General features: G+C 35.4%; 1 protein-coding gene across 7 annotated transcripts; it reads right to left on the minus strand.

Moving 5' to 3' along the window:
* Positions 1-1,018: 1,018 nt before the first annotated feature.
* Positions 1,019-20,164, minus strand: LOC106072675 (protein O-mannose kinase-like). Of its 7 annotated transcripts, none has more exons than XM_056009160.1 (5): positions 20,145-20,164; positions 8,288-8,379; positions 6,420-6,489; positions 5,320-5,471; positions 1,019-2,878 (listed from the first exon to the last, which is right to left on the minus strand). In XM_056009160.1, the coding sequence occupies exons 2-5, from the start codon at positions 8,336-8,338 to the stop codon at positions 2,132-2,134; spliced, it is 1,020 nt and encodes a 339-aa protein (XP_055865135.1). In that variant the 5' UTR covers positions 8,339-8,379; positions 20,145-20,164; the 3' UTR covers positions 1,019-2,131. The 7 variants fall into 7 exon arrangements, with proteins under 7 accessions (XP_055865135.1, XP_055865118.1, XP_013088554.2 ...); XM_056009143.1 differs by lacking the exon at positions 20,145-20,164 and adding an exon at positions 19,973-20,097; XM_013233100.2 differs by lacking the exon at positions 20,145-20,164 and adding an exon at positions 14,385-14,636.
* Positions 20,165-21,391: the final 1,227 nt, after the last annotated feature.

The raw sequence follows: 21,391 nt of genomic DNA on the forward strand, positions 1-21,391 counted from the left end.
CCCCTCTGAGTCTATCCTGCTTTAATTGGTACATGACATTAGTCGGGGAAAAGTAAAGGCGATTGGTCATTGTGCTGCCCAAGTGACACCTTTGTTAACAGAAACAGATGACCTTTACATCCTCTGCCCCATAGATCTCAAGGTCTGAAAGTGGAAATTTACTTTATATATATATATATATATCAGCACCTCTCTACATTTTTTTTTCTCTTGAGGAAATGTAACATCACGCTGAACAATTTGCCTTTTTTTGTGTTTTTAGACTATCTAAAGAAAACTGTCTCATCAACAGCACAGTAGTATACAGCTGTTTTGAATAACTTCAAAAAATGGTCAAGACTTTTCTTTGTGCTTGAATTGTTACGGATAGTATTGTTTAAAACAACAAACCAATTGTGGAAGGCATGTAGAGATCAAATGTGATTGCATCCTTATTAATGGTATGATTTGTTTTCTTTTGCTTTAATAATTGCTCAATTAGTAATCTCTGTATATGTTTGTCTAAGATCAAATGCCTCCTCTCTGGCGTCATCTTGCCTACCAAAGGGGGAAAGGGAGGTTAAATAAGAGGGAAGGGTGAACATTAACATCTTAAGTCTACTGACATATGACCTCCACGGAGAATCAATGATCTTGGTCCAAATGTTTCCATCTGTACCTGTCTGATCATTGAACTTTTCTTTCTTTCTTTAAAGGGAGAGAAGCTCATTAAATGTATTATTTATTTGGAATCGTTAAAACAAAAACGATTTCAAAAAAAAAAAACTAATTTTTTTCTTTTGTGGGGTGGGGTGGGGAGGCTTTCCCTGTGGAAATTAATTTTAAAAAAAAACATCCAAGTCTCCACCTTAATTCAAACTAAGCTTTGTGGCGTCTACCACAAACATAAAAGGTAGCCTTCTGCCAAAGACATTTGAGCCTCTTACAATAGATCAACTAGACATAATCAACTGCTTTCACTTATCATTTCTAATGAACATAACACATCATCACAATCAAAATACTAACAATTGTCAAGCTGGATTATTGGCCTCATTCATACCCAAGATTAGAGACCCAGTTGCTTTTATTATTCCATTTTATAAAAGGGCTACCTAGATACACAAAAACTGTAATGGCCACACAATCTTTTGACTAGCCCTGCAGGTCAGGTACTAATTCAAATATAACGTAACAATAATTACAAATAATTGCTCAGCATATTACAATTTACATGATATTAGAGTGATATTAAAATATGTAAAAACTTATATTTGGAAATAAATGCAGATGTAATAGAATGAATGTGTAAATATCTTTAAACAAGAAATATAGCTATTTGATCAACTTCAACCTAATATATTATTAAAATGGCAAGATAATATACAAATATATATATATTGGATTAGATAGAGTGATTTATTGGCTAGACTGTCAGTGCCAAAATAGTTCTAAAAAAACATTACTACAGTAATAGAGAATATATTAATTAGTGGAATTTACATTTTAAAAATGAATTAATAAGCATGAAATTTTAGGACATGAAAAAAAAAAAGATAACAATGTTGACTTAAAACAATATGACAAATAAGATCAAACAATAATAATTATAGAAATATTGTCATAATGAGGGTTCATTCTACAAGGGAGGTAAATATGAATATTCAAATATTTTTTTTGTCAGCCGGTCAGCAAATAATTGACTATTTAAATCACTAAGTTCTAAAGGACCCATGTTCATCCACTTACTCTTTTAGTAGTTACATCAAATAGGTTTTCAAACTAATTAAGATTGCACTTGTCATTTCTTTTAACACTTTGAGATAATATTTAGCCTACTTACATTAATAATTGACATCTAGAAATAGAAGATACCTAGTATAAACCCAAGCAAGCACACATTCAGTTTTTGATGCATTATCAAACTTTAAAAAGTAAGTGGACAAGTATGGATGCCCATCATATGGTAAGCAATTTGTGGGTCGGATTAAATGCTAATGCCTTGTCTGATTTTCCTGCTATGGGAGAGATCTGCAATAATTATAAAACATCACATATTAAACATTTAAAATTGTCTTAGTAATATAATTACACATTATAAGTTGATTTTAAAAAATGAAACCATTTAGAACCTTTCTATTTTGTAAATGCATCAAAGTTTCAAAGTTCTTTTAATGCTGTCATAAACTTGCAAAATCTTTTCTGCAGTAGGTCGCTTTGAAGGCTCTAATTCTCTGCATTGAGAATGTATGTTAAATAAGTGCAACTTTAGTGCACCAGCACCATGAGCATCGCCAATCAAAACATTGCACACATCCGGAATTTTCCATATGTCTACTTTTTCATCATAGGAAGGCATCATTGTATCAATGAAAGGCATTTCATCAAAGGGCCATAACTGCTCTGGTGCAACATAAGGTCCAGAAAGCTCTACTTTACCACATTTAATGAGATGACCACTACCTCTCCTAACCTGTGGTAAAGCATCTACATCGTTCAAAACCAGTGTTAAATTATCAGTCAGAAGAAACTGGCTGAGTGTTTTCATGGGATCATTGGTGTCACACATTACATACGACCCCCCAGGCTGGGAATGCAAAAAATGCAGGATGAAGACAAACTCAAAGCAGAGCCTAAACCTAGTTGCCAAAGTGTTGTGCTGAGGAAAGTGGTGCTCCAGAACTGATGCCACATTGTCTGCAGACCCAAGGGAGTGCTTTTCTGTTATCACCACCGCCAAAGAGCCATTGTCTACACACCAGCCCACAAGTTGAATTATTTTGGGTTGACTGCTAAGAAGCTTCAGCATCTCTAAACCATACATCAAGTCCTCAGAGTAATGAGTTAAATCAAGTACATTCACAGCCACTGGATACTGATGCCATCTGCCTTCTTTCACCTATTTAAACAAACAAACAAAAAATTAGCATTTCAAGAAATACCAAATAAAAAATGAAATCTATGAAATTCAATATTTTTGACTGTTCATCACAATTACTTTTGGACTATTACCACTGACAATATTATACAGGAAACAAAGTCATCAATCAGTTTGATAAAAATTTATTCACACATATATGTTTCCAAATATGAGTACAGTGACCTTAAATATTTGTATTCAATCAGGGCCATTTTAATGTAATTTAATCTGACCAAGAGGTAAAAAAAATAGTTTACAATGCAAAAGTAAGGTACTGGTACTGGTACTATTGAGAATACACACAACATAAATTATTCATTCCTCAGACTGAAATTGTTTTATCTTGGGCTACCTAATGCAACTTAATCCATGAAACTAACAAATAAACATGTTTTTTTTTTAAAAGATCAGACAGCAACACTGCAGAATAACAATGTTAAAAATAAACACAAATAAAAAAAAGAGTACAACACAGTGAGTACTTTAATATTCTTTAATTAGTACAGCCAGGCACTATACAGTCCATTAAATACTTTTTTATGTGTTTTGTATGTATCTAAGTTTTCTAATTATAAGGTGTAAAATCTCAAAATGAATAGTCACATAGATGAATACATGTATAGTCAAGTGGTTAATGCAATAAAAATAGTTTGGATAAAAAAAACAATTAAGTTATTTCTTTTTTTTTTCCAGTAACCAATATAACATCTTTTTTACAATGCTTATATTATCTCACTCTGTATCTTTCTTATATGTTTGGATTTTTTGCAATCTATTTTTCAAGCATTTCTACACATCCAAACATTATTAAACTTTGCATACAAGCTTGTGATTGATGACAACATATAAATCAATAAAAAAAATAATCATAATTAATTTTGTTTTAATATTATAGGGAAAAAAATGCAGTAAGGAAGGTAAGCCTTGTGTAGAGTATAAGGTGTAACAAAGCTAAATTGAGATAAGCCTTGTGTAGAGAATTAGGCAATAAGAATTGAAATTTAGCTAGAGTAAAATAAAATGATTATAAAGATTATTTCAAAGACTGTTTGTTAATTAAAAATTATATCAAAGACATTATTTATATTCATCAATTATAAAAAAAATATTGCAATAAATTGGTTAATTAACATTGTCTAAATACCATTTTCACAACTGATATTTCTTTAACAAAATTAATCAACTTGCAGTTATCAATGGCTAGAATTGTTTTTTAAAAAGTCTAAAATATATGAGTAGTTTTAAAAAATCAATACAACGTTTACATTAAAACACAATCAGAAGTACCCAAACAAAAAAAGTGTTAGGTGTGAATGTCACTTTAACTCATTTAACATGCCCAACTCTTTTTTTACAGTTGACTATGCTGTGACAGATTTTGAGAGCCTCACTCTTTGTGACTGGACAAGCATAGGTAGCTCTAAGTTGAGTTAGATCTCTAGAAGGGCAATGAATGCATGACTAGGATTGCATAAAGCTTACAGGCATGACATCATGTAATAATGAAGCATTGGAGGAAATGAAAAGACTATGAAAAGACTCTGACCACTTCAGCAGATTGAAAGATAGTTAGAGCCAAATAAAAATATTTCAATGTTAATGTATCAAAAACTGTATTTATATTAATCATTTACATATAAAAAATTTTAATGAACAGTGTCTTCATTTACATTAAATTGTTAAATCTTAGACTCAATCACTTACATAAAAAATGTCGGATGTGAACTTCAATCAAACTCATACTAAACACACCCAAAACTTTTTCATTTTTTTTCTACTTTTTAGTGCATTTTACTAGGAGTGTTGTTTCAAAAAAAAAATATTTTACAATTCTTATTAGATTACAAATGGTTGGTCACTGCCTAAACATGGATCTAAAAAAATGACTAAATTTTCAAGAAATTTGACAGTTTATGTATAGCTTTGAAAAAAAAACAACAATAACAAATACTAGCTTATTGACACACAGGAAAAACTCTGGTTATAATTGTTCAAAATATAATCCTCATAAAATTAAATTTGGTATATTGAACAGCCATCAGTGGGAATTCCTGCATGTATTCACAGACCCCCAAGTTGAATAAATAAATAGATGTTCAGAAACATTTTCAGCACCTATAACTCTAACTAGAACCAGTATCCTAGTTGACTACTGTCTTTTAAAGTTTTTTTTAAACTCAAACCAAACCAGAGTAGAATTTGCTATACTCTTGAGTAGATTTATATATGGGAGTAACCATAACAAATTTATCTTTCTTTAATCTATCATTCACTAGTTATTAGAAGCAGAAGTAAGATAAAAAGGACAACGTGTATTTTGTAATTTTTTCACTTTGGTTTTAAGAAAATAATTTACAACAATATCTTTGGTAATTGTGACTGAGTAAAATAAGCTTGGTTAATCAATTAAATATACTTACTATTTTTTGAGCTCCTATTCCTAAGACAATGCTAGAAATGTTAACATCTTTCTTAATGTCTGTGCATGTTAGCCACAAGTGGCATGAGTTCATGCCTGGCAAAAGAAACTTTCCTGGGGTACATTTGGTCTGTTCTGGCCCTACTGACTTTTCTTAAAAGAAGAAAATTTACAGTTCATATACTAATATATATAATCAAAATTGTTGCTTTCAACTTTTTGAAAAAAAAAAAAAAGACTCAAAATACATTTGTATAGTATAATTAGGATATTTTATAATTATTCTTTTTAATTCATACATTTTGCTAAAAAATATAAGTAAAGTTCCCATTTCAGACCATGTGGCATATTATGTCAAACGTTTGTTTCTAGTGCCAAGGCTTAATGAGAATGTCATGTGACTAGCACAACCAATGACCAACTTTGCTTTCCCCAAGTAATGTCAAGTGCCAATCAGTGTTGGGTGGTTGGACTCATCCTAAAAATCCACAAGTTGAAAATCCCAGTCTTTACTGGAATTTGATATTGTAAGCTCATGGTTCAGAGCCCCAAATTTTAGCTAAATAATCTAAGAAATAAAAACTGTTTGGATGAGATTCTGAAGGAAATAAATAGTAAATCTCTTTTAGAAACAGAAGACAAACAATAATGAAACAAATATTAAGTAATAAATAACTAATACACAAAAAAACTAGTAAGAAAACAATTTGTTTTAATCACACACACATTATTGAGCAACAATAAAGAATACTCAGATTCAACTTAAGCTCAACTCTTGAGTACTGAAACAGCATCATTATATTTAATATAATGTTTAAAACTAGGATATAATGGATAAAGGATTTCAAAAGCTGGGGAAAACAGACTTGGTGGGCCAATATTACTCTTTCCATGCAAATCCTTTGAAATTAAAAATTTTTTTTTCACTATTCTTAGCCAGAGATTTAATTACTTTTTTTTTTTATTTCCTTATTTTTCACATTATTTTAAACTAGATGGGAAAATTTCCCAAGTCTTTAGGTCCAGTGTGTCATATGCAGCAACTAAACCCCAACTAGTGATACTCCTGTCTCAATTATTTCAAATATGATTTTTGTTTACCTATAAATGTTTCATAAAAAATAGCTACGACTGCAGCTATGACTATAAAGAAGCAGATTCTTGCTTTGACCTGAAAATAAAATAATATTCAATATTTATTCATAAAAAAGTAACTTCTTTAATAATTATAACCACCCCAAGCCCAACCAAATAATCACATGTTGAAATTCAAAGCAGTCCAAGAGAACATATTCCATAGAGGACAAAGTCACAGCCAATACATTGTAGCATTCTTCCCACTTCCAGAAAAAAAAAGAGTCAATAAGATAAGTGCTTTATCTGTATCTTGGTATCAACAGCTTCTTTATAGATATTATAGCTTTCATAAGTAGATAGATTTCTATCTATCTGTGTTATTTATAGTTTTACTATGTACTTAGGTCTACTACTTTTGATATTTTTTAAAAGTCTGTTTAAATAAAGTGTTGTTTCTTCTGTGTTTTCTTTCTTTTCTGTTTCCCATATGAGAGATAAGAAATGGTTAACATTGATCAAGTTCCATGATAAATTAGCTTTACTAATCCCAACAGATGTCAAGTGCCTGTTAGTATTGGATAGGCTCAGTATGACTCTTAAATATGGCTGAAATAACCAACCAAGGATTTTATTCAAGTCTTACTGTTCTATTCAACCACCAAAGTACAATATATGAAAGTATCATAAAAGAAAGCTTATATCAAAACAAGAGGAATAAAATAATTCTTACCAATTTCAAAATAATAAAATGTAACAAAGTTGACATTAATTTAAAACATAAGTGAATTAAAAGTCAGAGCTTAAACAAGGGTGAAGAGAACTTAATTGTCATAGGCAATGATTTAAATGAAACTAACAATAACTTTAAAAAACTTAATATGAAGATGCAGTAAATAGTGGGTTAGCTCAAAATTTTGTTTTGAGACACTGAAAAAGTTATAGGTTTGAAGCTATTTAAATTCTACGCCTATTGTCACCTATTAATCATTCATAAAATCATTCTTCATGTCATTTAAATGAAGAGCTGAAAACAGGATCTATTTCCCTTAACTAAAACAGAAAATAATACCTAGCAAAATGGCTGAACTACACCAACATCAATATGTCTTAAATAGTAAAAGTAAAGTTCTCCTTTCAGACCTTGCGATCTATAGGACATGTGATCTAAAGGTCATTTGTTTGTGAGGCCAATGATTTAAAGAGTCATTGTAATCACAACAAATTTCCATAAGGATCAATAAAGCAGTCTTAGTCTTAAGAAGGTGTCATGTGGCCAGAACATCCCCTCTTAATGTCAGGTACCCATTAGAGTTGGGAACTCAGGGGTGCCCTTAAATTCCTGAAATTAAAATTCCCAGTTTTCACTAGTAATATGTGTTCATGCGTGAAAAAGGAGAGGTGCTCTTATGTACTCCTAAATTGAAATATAGTTTTAAATAAGACTGTTCATAGAAAATGATTTCCACCTCTGGTCTAGATCTGATAAAAAAAAAAAGATTTAAAGAAAAATTTTGGAAAAACTAGTTTTTCTAAAGTCTTTAAAAAGTAGTCTCCTTCCCACTTTCAGCATTAGATCTACCAGCAGTAAATCCCAGTCTATACCAATGAAACTATATTGACAGTGCTGTTACATCAAGGCACATGAACGATTGCTTCATTGTTTCTTGTTACCACATTGAGAGTGAGACATTTATTTGTTGGACTTTCTGAACATTTAATTATAATAACTCAGTGTATTTTAAAATATTTGCATAAGATCAAATCTTCTTAAGACAACTGATATTAGCATGACAATGGTAATACAAATAAATGTGTTAGCCATTTTAAATACTGTACTGGTATCCATTTTAAGCCTTTTACAAGGTACTTAGTTTATAATTGAACATCAATACCTTCCAAATCAATATTGTTGACCATTTGCTGGAATGAAAATAATAATTCATTGCATTCCTTCAACTCCAAGACCAACAAGTTCTTGAACCAACTGTAAACAACATTGTCGCATAGTCATTAATTGTAAGTTTTACATAGACAGTAGATGTCTATACTTATAATATTATATTACACTAATTAGATATATCATATTATCTAGATCTAGAAGTGTTAAAAAATGAAACTAAAAAAATTAAAAGATAAGTTGAATTTTAATCAATCTAAATGAATAGGCTTATTATATAGCTCCTCCTTCGTGGTCGAAGATGAGCACATTTTTCATTTCCTATGGACTCGAAGGTGACAAGTCCAATCCTCGCTTTAAAAAGCCAGCCGCATACATGGCATGGGTGGGTTAGGTCAGTTGCAGATAGGCCTGCTTCTTCTCTCAGTTTTCTGTTAGTTCTGCGCTCTTTCGCCCTGGCCACTCTTCTTGCTTCATATCTTGAGACTCAGAGATTCACAGCTTCGCGCTGTGAGGAGTGATCGAGAGCTAGTGCCTCCAAGCCGTGAATGTTGATATCGTATTCCTTGAAGGAGCTCTTGAGAGTGTCTTTGTAGCGCTTGTATTGGCCTCCCTGGGAGCGCTTTCCTGCACACAACTCCCCATACAGAAGTCGTTTGGGAAGGCGTTTGTCTGGCATGCGGACTACATGTCCCGCCCATCAAAGTTAGAACCTTTTTACTGTTGCGTTGATACTGTACATGTTGGACAGCTTTAAGATTTCTGTGTCTGGTATGTGGTCGGACCAAGGCACCTTATGGATACTCCTTAGACAGCGTAGGTGGAAGGAGTTTAGTTTTTTGGTGTGACGGGAATATAGGACCCAGGACTCTGATGCATATAGGAGTGACGGGAGGACTACAGCACTGTAGACTTTCAGTTTTGTGCATATGCTGAGTCCTCTCCGTTGCTCCACTTGTTCTTAAAGTATGCCAAAAGCAGCACTGGCACGAGCAGCATGGAAGTCAACCTCATCATCTAGGTTGGCATTTGCTGGTGGTTTGATGCATATTTTTAGCTTAGATAAGATTAGGCGATGATCAGTTCAACAGTCAGCTCTGCATAATGCTTTGGTGACTTTGACGTCTTGTCTATCAGACTGAAAAACAATGATGAAGTCTATTTGATGTCAGTGCTTGGACCTGTGATGCAAGCATATTGTCTTTTTTCTGTGAGGTAGCTGGAAAAGGGTATTTGTTATTGTCAGCTTGTGGGCTGTGCACATTTCAAGTAACAATGCACCATTGCTATTGCAATGACCTATTCCGTATCTGCCCAGGATGTTACTCCAGGTTTTCCAGTCAGAGCCTACCCTGGCATTGAAGTCGCCCAGTATTATGAGTTTATCTCTTTTGGGAGTTTTGATTATTGCAGAGTTCAGATCTGAGTAAAAGTTTTCCTTGATGCTGTCTTGGTTGGACATAGTTGGGGCATAGGCACTTATTAGAGTTGCATGTCGCCTTGAGGTCAAGGGTAGGCGTAATGTCATTAGACGGTCATTTATGCCTTTTGGTAATCCTGCCAACTTGTTGACTAATTTGGATTTCACTGTGAAGCCAACACCAGCTTCACGTCTTTCCTCACTATTTTTGCCGATTTAGAAGAACGTGTAGCCTGCGCCGACTTCTGTTAACTGTCCTTCTTCAGCAAGTCGCATTTCACTAGGGGCAGCAATATCTACATTGTATCTGGCTAGTTCTCTTGCCAAAAGGGCATGGTCAAGTAGAGTGTGGACATTCCAGGCGCAGAGTGTGAGTTCATGTTTCTCCTGCATTAGTGGGATCCCCGTCAGTTGTGGGAGACTGGCCAGGGTCATGGGGGACAGGAAATGTTTAAGGCACTTTTTCTAGCCCCTTCCTCATGCTTAGGAGGTAAGCAGTGCATTTCTAAAAAGGGCTGCTTAGAGGCTCAGACGGCTGCAGAGTTCCAGTGCTGTCCAAGTCACTGGCAAGCAACCACATGGTCTGGGCTGCCTACCTGTAGGTTTGTAGCTATGGCTGCCAGTGTATCCACACCTGCCACTTCGCCACTTGCCTATCACCGCAGCGCTTTTTGGTTGATGAACATGGGAGATGAGAATGTGGCTTGTGCAATGAAAATTTATTAAAGTGAGGGAGATTTGCGCTGCATCAGCCTCACTCTCTCGCCCCTTGCCAACTGAATCCAGTGTATGGGGTTCTGTGGAGGAGTAGTACCTCTGTCAACTGGGCAGTGGGGCTCTCAGAGCAGCTCATTGACCTTGGTCTCCACTCAGAGCCCAGCTCTCACCTGTGGCTCCAAGCAGTTGTCTGCATGTGGCAACAGCTACACTCCAGTAAACCATCTCGACTGACGGGCCAAACCAGGTGAGGGTTAGGCAGAGCTAGTATATGGTGAAACTATGGTCTCTGTCCACCACCAGCATGTGCAGTCTAGTTGAGGCTGCATGGACTTATTGGACTACCAGGGCCATCAGGCATCACCTAGGAAACACTGTGGAACATTTTGGAGTACTGTGGGACATGTAGAGCACACTGGTCATCCACTGCACCCCAAACCAGCTCCAGTTGTCTGAATAGGCTTATAATATAGTACTAGATCTAGACATAGACCTACATCTATACTCTAATTGATTGCTACTTCAATGTAATTTAGAAAAAGAAATTTATTCCACTTAAAGTTTCAGACTACTTTAGATTTTAGATGCGTAATTAACTTCAACTTTATATATCTAATGGCAACACTATGTAAATATTTTTAATGAGTAAATGGTGAAAAACTTGCACAATAATGGACAGCTCTGAACAAGGCATGAACTGTCAACATGATTTTACCAATCTTTCTTGTGTCATGAATGATTACATTTCTTTAAGTGTATGCCATCTATCTGATGATGACTTTTGCATGACAAAAAAAAGCCAGCTAAAAGAGATCTTGTTTAAAACAAAGATGATCTAGAACGATCATGCCCATTACTGAAATACGACTATAAGTATACTCAATAAAACCCATTAGACATATGCACTAGATATTGTCTATATTACCTAGAATCTAGATCAGGGCTGGCGAACCTATGGCAAGCGTGCCACCTTACGATTTTGTGTGGCACGCGACGACGATGATATTAAGAAATGTGTTTTTTTTGGAAAAATCACGGATATCTCAAATTACCACAATTAATAAAGTTCAATTATTTCAGAGAACTGTAAATAATATGGAAGAAGCGTTAGTAGATCATATTCCATATAATTTTTTCATATGACTGTGTTTCATTTGGGGAGCATAGGGCATAATAAATTTTTTTCAAGACAAATCTCGTATTTGAATGAGATCTCCTTAGTTTCCGCTATTTTGTTGATACTGAAAACGTGTCGGTCTTACATCGATTGCTAGCATTGCCATCAATACATTTTTATCAGAATAATTACCATAACATGTCATTCTCAAAAATAAAAAAAAGAAAACTTAATGAAGAAGAAGGAAGTGGCAGACCTTTTCAAGACTGGTGGACTGAAAGATATGGAATGATTCACAGAGAAAACAAGGCCTTATGTGCCATGTGTTTGGAAAGTGTTGTTTGTCGGACATCATCAGTAAAACGTCATTATGAGTCCAATCACAGCTGGCTTTTAGGCAAAAGCGAGGATGAGCAAAAAGAACATATATCGCATGAGTTAAAAAAAAGCAATTTCACAATCGAGTTCTTTTGTAAACTTTGTTAAAAGTTCTTCTAACTTAGTGGCTGAAAGTTTTGAAGTTTCAAAAATTATAGCTAAGCATGGAAAACCTTTAAGTGACGGTGATTATATCAAGGAAGCAATGTTAGAATGTGCATCTTATTTGTTTGAAGACTTTCAAAACAAGGATAAAGTCATTAAGAGAATAAAGGATTTGCCAATAAGCCGAAACACGGTTAAAGCGAGAGTTATGAAATTGCACGTTAATATTCAAGAACAAATAAAGAAGGATATTAATGCATGTCAAGCCTATGCTATTGTTTGGATGAAAGTACTGATGTGACATCGTCCACTAGACTGGCCATCAGGCCATCATTGCTAAATATAGCAAAGGAAATGAAATACATGAAGAACTAATAAAATTATCAACTTTACCAACAACAACAACAGGTGCAGATATATGTCAAACTGTTGTGACTGAGCTCAGAAATGCAGGTGTAGATCTCAAAAAATAGTTTCTGTTACAACTGATGGTGCTCCAAGTATGACTGGAAAAGATGCAGGTTTCGTTACTTTGTTTACAGGACATGTTGGACACCCACTAATAACTTTTCACTGCATTGTGCACCAACAAGCCCTATGTTCAAAAAACGGCTTAAAGGAACTTGAAGACATTATGAAATGTGTAACAAAAACCGTAAACTTCATTACTGCCCGAGCTTTGCATAAGAGAAAATTTGAACAGCTGCTAAATGAAGTTCAGTCCAGTTACTCTGGCTTATTAATGTACAATAACGTATGTTGGCTAAGCCGAGGTCAGGTTCTGGAACAGTTTGTGGAATGCCTTGATGAAATTCGAATCTTTATGAATGATAACAAACAAAATTGCTCAGAATTGACAAATGTTCACTGGCTTATCAGACTAATGTTTTTTACCGGTTTTTCATCCCATTTAAATGAACTTAATATGAAGTTGCAAGGTTTCGGAAAATCTGTCGATCAGGCATTTGACATCTTGACAGCATTTGAGAAAAAGTTGAAGATTTACAAACGTGACATAGAGAAGGAAGAATAAAAATATTTTAACAAACTGAAATTTTATGATGATTTAAAAGTTCATGATACTACCTGCAAAGATTTCAGAAAAGATTGTTTTTAGAGATAATTGACACAACTGCTGAATAATTTTCACTGCGTTTTGAACAATTTTGAAAATTCGAGTACACCTCCAAATTTATAAAATATCTAGATACAGTAGATTTTGAAACTCTGGATTTGACCATGTTTTCTTGGATGGGATTACACGACTTTGAAATGTAACTTGTTGAGTTTCAGTCAGCGCTGTTTGGAGACAGAAATTTATTGACTTACGAATATGACTTGAATTAATTGAACGTGAACGGTTAAATGGATCATTAGAACCTCAGATATTAGCAGAAAATGAGATTCTTCAAGTTTGGAATGACCTGCCTAAAACTTTCAATTCTCTGATAAAAGTAGCAACATCCATTCTGTCAATTTTCTCGTCTACTTACTAATGCGATTCTTTATTTTCTACAATGAATTATATTAAATCAGATGCCAGAAGTTGCTTGACCGATGAACTAAGTGCGGCGTGTGAAGAATACACAATATACACCAGATATCAAACTGTTATCGTCTACAGCACAACAGCAGAAGTCACACTGATTGACCTGCCCTAAGACTTCAAATCTGTAGGTCAGGATAATAAAATTGAATAAACAAGTAATATTGTTACTAAGCTGTTTTTATACATGCAGTTGACTTACTGGCTGTAGCACTTCTTATATATAGCGGCGTCACTAGTAGACCTACTGGGCACGCAACAATCTTCATTGTTTTTAAATTGAAATTAATTGGCACTCGGACTGAAAAAGGTTCGCCAGCCCTGATCTAGATCTAGATGATGCCCATGCCATAACACATGTAGTAGCAGCACAACAGACAACCATGTTGAGATGCCATGTATTTAAGGACCCTGCACTTTTTTTTTAAAACTAAGATGATTAATATTAGGTGAATGTGTCTAGTGTTTCTAGTGACAGTGTGATGAGTGTGACAGTCTAGTAGAGTAGACTCTACTTATTATTATAATTAGTAATATAGTATAAGTATAACTATACTAGAATCTAGATCTAGATTCTAAAGATAGTACTGAGGCTGAACTGAGTAGTAGTACTAGATCAGTAGATCTATCTAATCTAGCATCATGATCATCATCATGATCATGAACATGATTCTAGCTAGAAAGGCTAGATGACGGATGATAGATCTAGATTCGGACAAGATTTTTCTATTTTACTCATGATAATTTTACATATGAATGTCTGTATTAATTTCATTAAATCATTATTTAATTAAGAATAACTAACTGACTCTTCAATAAGTTAACTCTTTCACTTTCAGATCTAGACTAGATCTAAAATAATCTAAATCAACCAACGAGAGCGACATGTTTGTTTTTGTTGACATTCGTCATTCGATTCATATTAAATCCCTATAATACTTTTTAAAAAATCATCAGTCAAGATGCAGTTAAATAGTGGATTAGCTCAAAATTTTGTTTAGAGACACTGATAAAATTATAGGTTTTAAGCTATTTATCTAAATTTTACGCCTATTAATCATTCACATAATAATTCCCCCTGTCCTCCAAATGAAAAGCTGAAAAAGAAATCTATTTCCCTTTACTAAAACAGAAAATAATAACTAGCAAAATGGCTGATCTCAATCTCAATATGTCTTAAATAGTAAAGTTCCACTTTCAGACCTTGCGATCTATATGGCAGGTGATGTAAAGGTCATTTGTTTGTATGGCCGATGGTTAACGAAAGCCTCATTATCACATTGATCGTTAGAAAGGCTTTTATCCAACGAACAGGCTTGGACCCGGAGCTCTTTACACCAAGTCCTGTCTGAGGGCCCTCAGCAGTAACGGCCATGGACCAAATAAGAGGGCCATACCTCATATGGGGGGGTTTACCTCTTATTCCTATACTGTAAGCGCCACATTCCGTGCAAGGACCGCCACTCCAGCCACGGGTCTCTGATGTTGGTCTCCTTTGTGGAACGGTGTGGCGGACTTTTTCGACTGCGTTGCTGGCTTTTGTTGCATCCCCACCCCGAAAAGCTCTCAGAGGGTATCATGCCGGTAATGTGTTAGCTTCCAATTCTTAGCCTATCTAGTTCCACGGAGGCGCCACGCTGATGTGACGGGGGCTGGGTCCTTCGAGTAAGGTGACCAGACTTCCTGACTTAAGCGGGGCAGTCCCACTTTCGACCGTTTGTCACACTTTTCATAAGATGTCCTGGCGGATCCGCAAATGTCCCGTTTTAATAAAAAATCAATGTCAAGCTTGCAGTTCAAAATCTGATCATACACAACGCCTTTTCATTAATAACTTCAAAGTTACCGGCTTTCGGTTTTTCCTCCTTGATCCCTATTTAATGCAAACTTGTTTTAAGTGGTGTTTCTCTGCCTTTTTCTCACAAACGGAAGGTTTGTCTCCCTTTGTATGCTTTCAATCAATCCATTCTAGTTTACAGTATTCCTTGGAATGCGATGTGAGAAAGGTGGATCACAGTTTTAAGTCCCACACGGTAATATAACCAAGCGTCGTCATTAGAACTCTTAACAGTTTAAAACTTCTAGTAGACCTCTCAAAAGGTTAACCAACATTATAACAAGTGGTAATTTTAAGAAAGTCAAGCTGGCAAGTATTTTGTACACAACAATGCGAAAATATTCCATGCAGCACTTCTGCTTTTTTGAGGAACAGAATGCCAGTAGCCTTCCCACGAAGTATCTTCTGCCATAGCCGAATAGCTTCAGAAATGCACAGAAGAAGCATGAAAAGGTTATCTGCCGAATAAAATACGAATGCGACTTAATATTATGGATTACTCTGGGTTGGTTAGAAAAAAAAAAGATGTAGCGACAATGTAAAAAAAACAACAACGAAATACTAGATAGCAGTGTCTGAAAAATGAGTTCAATTTCAAAGTTATCTTGATAAGTTTATCGGTTTACTGGATCAACGATTTAAAAAAATATGATAACATCTTTTTTTTTAATTTCTCTTTTCAGTTTGCAAACTCTTCATAGGTTAACAAAAACTAGGTGGGTGAGTTAGTGGACATGAATTTCAAAAAAAGGCTCTAACGATTTTCCTAGAAATTTGACAGTTTATGGGAAAAGAATTACTAGCTTGACACAAGGGAATAACTTTTGTTTGACCGTTATAATTTTTCGAAATGTCTTCTAAAATTAAATTTGGTCTGGATTTGGTGGGAAGCTTGAGCTTGGCTTGGCTACCTAGAAGGGGGCTCGAGGTTCGACACCCGACTCGGGCAGAGTTATGTTTACTGAGCGCCTAAAGGCAGCACGGAACTCCTAGATACACTGGTCCACAAATGAGATTGGACCAAAAGCTCTGAGCATGCTATAAGCATGAAAGTAGCGCTATATAAAAGCTATAATAATAATAATGTCTAGACAATCTATATCTTGAAAACACATACGTCAGCGGGTATTCCCTCATCTACTCATTAAAAAGTGAAATAAATAAATAGAGGTTGAGAAACGCTTTCTCTTTCTCCAGTTGACCAGGCTGTTGTTGCGATAATGACGTGGCCGTTTGCCACACAAAGAGATAGGGTCGAGCACTGTTTTCTTCAGCACAGAAGTTGATCGGACACGCTGTCTCAGCAGACCTTCCCGACAGACGCCTCTCAAGGGAGCTGCAGGTTCGCTTGCAGCCACGTTGCAAGCAAAGTCCAATGCACCGCAGTCATCCTCAGATAACAGTCTCACGTCCAGAAGATAGGTCTCTTCAGGTTCAAGTGGAAAATGTCTTCCTTTTGACAGCTCAGATTTAGAGTGGTTTGATTGACATTCATCTATGCCAATGTCGATGATGATGGTAGAAGTACGTATGTCCTGTTGGTGGTTTTCTTGGCATCTAAATTCTATGTGTGATGCGCCGCACGTACAGTTTATGCTAAACTTCTGGATGCAGTTGTCAAGCTTCGAATTTCTCTCGTGAGCACCGACAGATAGGCAGATGTCTTTAAGGTCCATAGCAACAGGCTTGAACGCAGACCCAACGTTGTCTTGCTCCGTCAGGCTCATTGAGGTACTGGTAACAGGTACAACAGGAACATCCGCTTCAGGCACATAACAGACTTCAGTTAAGGTACTGGTAACAGGTACAACAGGAACAAACGCTTCAGGCACGTAACAGTCTTCAGTTTCTTCATTTGTCTCTTTCCGTTCGATTCGGTACATCTCGTTGAGATCATCACAGCAATCGTTGTAACGTTTCTCGTCTTGAAAGTCACAACCACAAGAATTGCCCACAACACAGACACAGACGGCGCTCCAATTCCCAGCGTCTCCGTCACCACTGTTTGTGCAGCCACAGTCTTGACCACGCAACTTCTTTACCAACGAGTCTACAGGCAACTGCTCCTTTACCAACGAGTGTACTCGAGACACCATTTTATCTACCTTTTTCCCCATACTGTTAATTTGTTCACACATTGCATCAATACCTTCATTTATCTTGCCAATAAGCTCATGAATCTCCGATTTAATTTCAAATAAGTAGGTATCTGGATCTTCGTCTTCATCTATCAAGGCTTGCCGGAGACGAGCTGTAAGCACCTCCTTGGTACCACCAATTATCTCATATCTGTTACGAAGTTCCTTCCTAAGCGCTCTAACCGAGAGTTGGTCTAATTGTTTCAAAGCTGCCATTGTAAATCCTACCTCCTCTCGTTGAGTTGCCTATAATCCCACTTCTGACACCAATTGTAATAACTTAAGTGAGGCAACTCAACGAGGACATAGACGTTTATTTACATAGAGACATGACAAACACAAAGGGCATCTGCCTTGAGTACAGCATCTCCATATTGGCTCTCTCCTTGGGCGGAAATCGTTTATCTCTTATGTCAACATCCGACTTGTCTGGTCACTGATAGTGCGCACCTTCTTTCTGCACTATCTTGGATGGCGGTGCGCATGGCAAAGTCATAACAATATATAGACCTATCATTAGAATTTTATACATATAAGTAGATTTTTTTTCGGGGAAGGGGATTGAGGCGGGGTAAAAAATGTTTCCAAGTTATTTAAATCTATCATACTTTAGTTGTTAAGTGCAGAATAATCGCTCTTATAAAAATTAGTCCGCTGTGTAGGCCTAAAGAAGGAATTGTCTTTTTTTTATAAACATTTTTTTTATGTTACTTGTTTATTTTTTTAATAGCTATCTACATAAATTGTAATCCTTTGAATCGGATGAAATAGGGTGAAATTACCTGAGGGACCGAATACGAAAAATTGCCAGGGGAACAAATATAATGTAGATTTTCTATCAACACACAAGAAAGAGCTATTGATGGAAATACCTTCCTTGGACTGTATTATTCATGAAATAATAACCTCATAAGAACAACGCCATGATAAATATAAATTTTATGTGAGCAGGTCAAGATGGCGCTACTAAGTGAGGCCTTTTATTATTATCTGCTGCTCAACATTTGTTCAATACAGTATAAGGCAGGTGGTAGCTCTACTGGGTGGGCCCAATCTGTGCACCTCGGTCAGCGACCAAGGGGCTAGAGTCGCCTAAGCAACCAGACAGCACAATTAAACTAAACTAGCTAACTAAAAGTAAAGCAACCAACTAAAATTTATAAAACAACTTATATACACTTTATTTACATGAAACCCAAACAACAGTAATAAAAATATATGTGAGTACGAAAATGGAAATAAACTTAGAAATAAGCAAAAACTAAATATACACACTACTAAACAACTAATCAACCCTAGCGAAATGAAACTAACAAATAAAGCAGCTATTCGGCAGAACTACAGCCGTAAGCTACTACACAGAAATAATGACAGTGAGGCAGTAGAAATAACGACAGCAAACAGTTGGCAGTAAAAATAACAACAAACAGTTGGCAGTAATAACTGCGGCAAACAGTTGGCAGACAGGCAGGAATTATAGCCTGCAATTACAAATACATAAAACATAAGACATAATAACAAAATAATAATGAATTAGATCTAGACTAACACATACAAAATAATACAGACATAAGGTAATATTCACTACCAGCCTGTAGCTAATGAAAGCAATACATGAGTAAAAGTTAATGTCTATGCCACAACACCAGTTGGGCTAGACAACAATAACATAAATACATAAATCTAAGTCTAGGCTCAACAAACTGAACAAAGCCGCCATGACTCATGACAGCGATGCTCAGGACGCAGCCATCATTTAGATTAAAAAATTATCCTAACAATATTGTAGTAATAAAAATACTTAGGGAACATAAAATATTTACACATTGACAAACAATAGAAAAACAATAAGGGGATCATTAAGGATGGCGCAAGGGGGTGACGCTACCCAAGTCTATGGAACTTCCGGTTCCATCGGGGTAATCATGGCTAATTAACTAGCCAGTGATGCCACCACACAAATCAGTCTACATCTAGACTATAGCAATAGATGTAAGAATAACGAATACAAATACAACTAAAAAAAAAGTAAAAATAAAAACATTTTCCAACTTAGAGGTGGTCCCAGCTGAAATCACACTACACACAATTAACTTTACACAGGCACTACTGTCAGCACTGACCACTGGTCAAGATAAAAGAGAGCTCAACGTGGTTCCGGAGCTAGCTATAACTGGTCAGCGCGAACATATCGGAGAGCATGACGTCACGCTAATTACCTAAAACTAAACTGGACTACTGATTTCCCTAATTTGTACCTAGCCGTACGCTATAATAAAATCTAGCAAATTACTAAAGACACGGACTACACAACATTTTATACCAAATTAAACAGCATTAAAAAGAACATCTTAAAATTTAATTTTACAAAAATACAATAAGGAAGATAAAAAGTTATTTCTATTCTATACCGTTTACTGACCTGCACATAAACTGAAATAAAAAAATAACAACTAATCCAACACTAATGCCAAAGACAAAATAAGCAGAACATCCACAGCTCTAGGACTAGTTAACTATTTTAAAAACTACTTTTCATCTATGGGAAAGGACCAATGGTGTTCGCTTTGGTAATAGTTTAGATACGCAGATACCTTTGCCGACCACCGTGTTGTTTGTTAACAATATTTATCTCCCTTACCTATATTGAACTTTCAATAACTTTTTTTAAAGAGAGTTTTTGTTCTTCTGCTGTCAACTTATGATTTTTTAAGTGTATTTGCTGAAATGAAGGTCTAAATAAAATGTTATTAATAAATTGATGAACTTGTTGTTTCTTCTTTTTTTCTACTTATGAAATTATTAATTAAAAAATATATGTTAACGATTAGATCTATAATTAATATATTAACTCACCAAGCAAAGCGAAATAATGATAAAATAAAAAAAAACAAATATGCATGAATTAAATGAAATGAAACACGCATCTATATATACATGTTATGTTTAATTTTTTATTTTTTTTTGAACAAAATTATGCATTATGACTTAGTGATCTTTTTAGAGCAATGACAATAAATGATATAGATCTAGTACGGGAAACTTATTACTATAAGAAATAATACTTTTATGTTTATCTGTTGATGATTAAGACTACAGTTAGATCTATACATTTCTAACGAATTTTGAGCGCTCTCTATTTTCGTAAAATCACACCACGAAGAGAAAGAATTTTATGAAGCTGACACAGATCAGTGTCCCTTTCTCTTTCGCCGTAAGGTCTTCTGAGTGGAGTCTACTGTCTACCAGAGATTTTTTGGCGTGTGTTTTATGATCAGATAGGACTAATGTCTGTGTTTATAACTCTTACCACTACCTCTGGCTCCACCTCTCTTGAAGGGAGGATAGGTCGAGTGTAACTAGATCACGAACGTCTTTGTTAAACGTTACGTAGCACCTGTTAAACTATCATGTTTCACAATCTGAAATTTACTTTGCGTAGAGTGGGGAACAAAAGCCAATGTATAAAGAAACAGGTAAGAAGCATATACACTACTATTTAGATAATTTATGCATCTTTACTTTCGGAGTTCATTAAAAAAAAAAAACTCCTCACCTATTACACTAAATTTGTTTAAGATGTGTAGTTGTGTGTGTGTGTGTGTGGGGGGGGGGTAGCGACTCCACCTACCAACCCTTCTCTTCACATGGATCCACTAGCGCCCATGTATTACATTCCGTTACGGAGTCCAAATCAAGTTTTTCTCTCCCGCCGTACCGTACAGGTGGCGATTGTCTCCATTTATTCTTACGTACCTTTAAACCCTCGCTGCGCCGGCCGTCACACGCGATCTTTGTCTTTACGGCAGAACTAGGTGTGATGTAATCACCTTCCCCTGTT

This window comes from Biomphalaria glabrata, chromosome 1 (assembly GCF_947242115.1).
Source record: "Biomphalaria glabrata chromosome 1, xgBioGlab47.1, whole genome shotgun sequence".
In the NCBI taxonomy this organism is placed as follows: domain Eukaryota; kingdom Metazoa; phylum Mollusca; class Gastropoda; family Planorbidae; genus Biomphalaria; species Biomphalaria glabrata.

Coding starts and splice junctions, on each gene's coding strand:
- LOC106072675 (XM_056009160.1), bottom strand. CDS start 8,338: ATGAATTATTATTTTCATTCCAGCAAATGGTCAACAATATTGATTTGG. Junction 5,472..6,419: donor TTTTTATGAAACATTTATAG/GTAAACAAAAAT, acceptor TCTTCTTTTAAG/AAAAGTCAGTAGGGCCAGAA. Junction 2,879..5,319: donor GAATAGGAGCTCAAAAAATA/GTAAGTATATTT, acceptor TTGTTTAAATAG/GTGAAAGAAGGCAGATGGCA.